At 42.8% G+C, this 3093-nt stretch overlaps 1 protein-coding gene across 1 annotated transcript; it reads right to left on the minus strand.

The window, feature by feature from the left end:
* Positions 1 to 479: 479 nt before the first annotated feature.
* rab42a (RAB42, member RAS oncogene family a) lies at positions 480 to 2372 on the minus strand (the record flags this gene model as incomplete). The annotated part of the gene is made up of 2 exons (XM_080531021.1): positions 2152 to 2372; positions 480 to 906 (listed from the first exon to the last, which is right to left on the minus strand). Exons 1-2 carry the CDS (start codon positions 2364 to 2366, stop codon positions 480 to 482), a joined length of 642 nt encoding a protein of 213 aa, XP_080387147.1. The 5' UTR covers positions 2367 to 2372.
* Positions 2373 to 3093: the final 721 nt, after the last annotated feature.

Raw genomic sequence — 3093 nt, forward strand, 5'->3', positions numbered from 1 at the left:
TAATGGGAGAAATACCAGACCACAATCACACATTGTCAGCCAGTCCAGACCTTGCCTACTTATAGGTCAGATAAATCCAGCACAACAAAGAGCAAGACCAAGAATAGGTGTCATACCCCACGGCTTAATCGTTACGCCTTGCACAGGTGTCTCTGTGGCTGCTCCTCAGAACTAGGCCCGAATCAACCCAACGAATGCTAGAGCATGTGGGTTTGGCATGTAAGTGTAGAGAAGCCTAGGTGGCACATCAAGATGTGTACTACAGAGATCCCATCAGAAAACAGCACGGTCCTCAATAGGGACTAATGCAAAGGGGACAGCAGGCTACACTAAGCACAGGGTGAGGTGGTGATGATGTTACAGGACAAGGGCCTCATTTAGACAGTGGCTTGGTTTCAATGGGAGACAGCTGTGAGAAAACGTGAGCTTATTTGTGGAGAGGGAGGAACAGTGGACACATGGATTAGGTCAGGGGTCAGTCAGCAGTTGCAGCCCTTCTCCCGTTCAGCCTCCTCCTCGGTTGGGTAGAGGACCTTGGCAGTGAGGCCACTCTTGACGCCGTCCCAGCCATCTCGGGTGGCGATCTCTCCCATCTTCATCAGCTCGTAGATGTCTCGGGTGAGCAGCTCAAAGGCCCTGTCCACGTTGACATTGCACTTGGCTGAGGTCTCCACATAGCGGATTCCCATCTCAGCGGCCATATTCTCCGCCTCGTCCCGCGTCACTTGGCGGTCTTTGCTCAGGTCACTCTTGTGTCCAATCAGGATGTAGACCATGTGGTGGGGCAAGATATGCTCGCTCACCTCCTTGTGCCACTCCCTCACATGCTCAAAGGTCTTGCGATTGGTCAGGTCGAATACCAGTAGCCCACCTACCGAATTACGGTAATATGAAGTGGTAATGGACCTGTAAAAAGGACATCAAGAGATGGTCAAAATATTGAACTTGAATTGAATTTGACAATGTTGTAGCGTTGCAAGGAATCAAGTAAATTGCTAAATAACCACATCAGTGTGAGCATTCATGAGAAAAGTAGTTTTGTATCTAACAGAAGAGAATACAGCATAAGCAAAGCAGAAACCAGGAAGACATACTGTAGCCTATTGAAATTGTGTAACCCTGAAATTATTAACAACAATCTGTTCTCATCTGTTATGTTCGCTTTCAGGAATGATTCCAGGTGTGGCAAGGAAAGAAAACCTACAAGAAACAAAAAAGAAAAGCAAAAAAAAAAAAAGACTTCTGAAAGAGAGATTTAAGCATCTTAGTCATTACACTGTTTCTTGCAGACACCAACCAGAGGAATGATTATGGGCAGACCTGTTGAGACAGTTCTTTTTATGCAGTTGGGAATCTTAGGTGTCTAAACCTCCTGGGGACTAACAGCCATTTAAAAAGATGCTGTCGGAAACACAAGTTAGGACTTCAAGAGGAGATCAGAACAGAGTCTACAAGGAATCTGTGTAATCTAATGCTTAGATGCTGAATATGACAGGGGCTGGTAGGCTAATAGATCATCTATGAAGAATGAATTACGTCAAGTTGTTTCCCTCCTTCATTCATAACAAACAACTGAATATGTGCGGAGCGGAGCCATTGATAGTTTGTCTTATATATGACGCTGAGTGTGTGCATAAGTATGCAGGCCACGGTGACACATATCAACACGGATGTCTATGTCTGATGTCGCTTCTTCAAAGGCCATCTCAGCAGAAACAAATAACAAATGCGATATAAACGATTTTGCAATCCTCGGGAATAAGAGGTTGTTTATTGTAATATAAAGAGAAGTTTAAATCGTATATGTGAGTGTAATAGACAAAATAACCAAGGCATCGCGAGGTTGTCCGTCTTGTAAATTGCTGACTGTTTTTATGCTGGAGTCAAGGCCAGCATAAAGATTTAGAGTAAATTGTCAATGATGCACAGTGACAAAGGTTATTATTGGCACATAGGCCTACACATCTTTTTTGTGTGTGGATATTTTCTTGTTATAATGTCACACATCCTCAGATAGGCCTACATAGAATATATTGGATGCTGGTGCGTTATATTTGGGTGATTCATAATTGATATTGATGGTATTTAATGAATTGGTCTACATATTGATTTGTAGGCTGTAACATTTAATGTCTATACACTATATCTCACCTGAATCGTTCCTGGCCAGCCGTATCCCAGAGCTGGAGTTTGATCTTAATCCCTGGCTCGATATCGAGCGACCGAGCGTAAAAATCTACACCGACCGTCGGATCTGCCACATCGCTGTATATTCCATCGGTGAACCGTTTCAGCAAAGACGATTTCCCCACCGTAGAGTCTCCAAGTAAAATGATCCTAAACTGATATTGCCACAAAATATCCATGGCATGGCTAGAGGATTATTCACAATGGTGGTTCTGAAACAAAGCGGGTCTGCATTCACGGTGTTTACATGAAGCCAATGACTGATGCTGCCTGCCTGCCTTCTGGACGGGAGACGATGGGAGCGCAAAGAGCGAGGGTGCTGCAGTCATGTGATGGCCTACCGAGGGTCTACTAGGCATAGCTAATATGGTTCTTTATCCTATTTCAGAATGTGAAACGTAGAATTATTTTAGGGAATTTAATAAACAAAAACATGTCAGTAGGGTCAGGGTAGGGTCATCCCAATCGATAAATGATTGCGCAATTTAATATGTTGTCTCTGTGATCTACACTGCGCCCTCAGAGCGCCTATGATAAATACCAATAAAACATGATTCGCACGTAGGCTATTATTATTGATGTGTAATTATTGTTTAACATTATAAGTGAGTGTGGCTACAATCGAGTGGTTGACAAAATTGCATATGGAATTCTTCATCCTCTGGCCATTTGGAATAAAACGAGTCTATAGGCCAACAAGGATCCGTGTGTAGGTCAGTGTACGTTTATCATTTCGCTCAATATCAGAATTTCTAATTGATGTAAAAAAAAATAATAATAATAGAATTTGTTTATTTGAAATTTGAAATATTGAGGGTTGAGGATTAAAACAAAATGGTGTGTATGTTCGTTTGGTTCTCGGAAAATCGTAGCTACCAGTTATGGCGCTTTTCCACTACAGGGCCA

The sequence above is a fragment of the Nansenia antarctica genome (genome assembly GCF_963989245.1).
Source record: "Nansenia antarctica genome assembly, chromosome: 5".
In the NCBI taxonomy this organism is placed as follows: Eukaryota; Metazoa; Chordata; class Actinopteri; order Argentiniformes; family Microstomatidae; genus Nansenia; species Nansenia antarctica.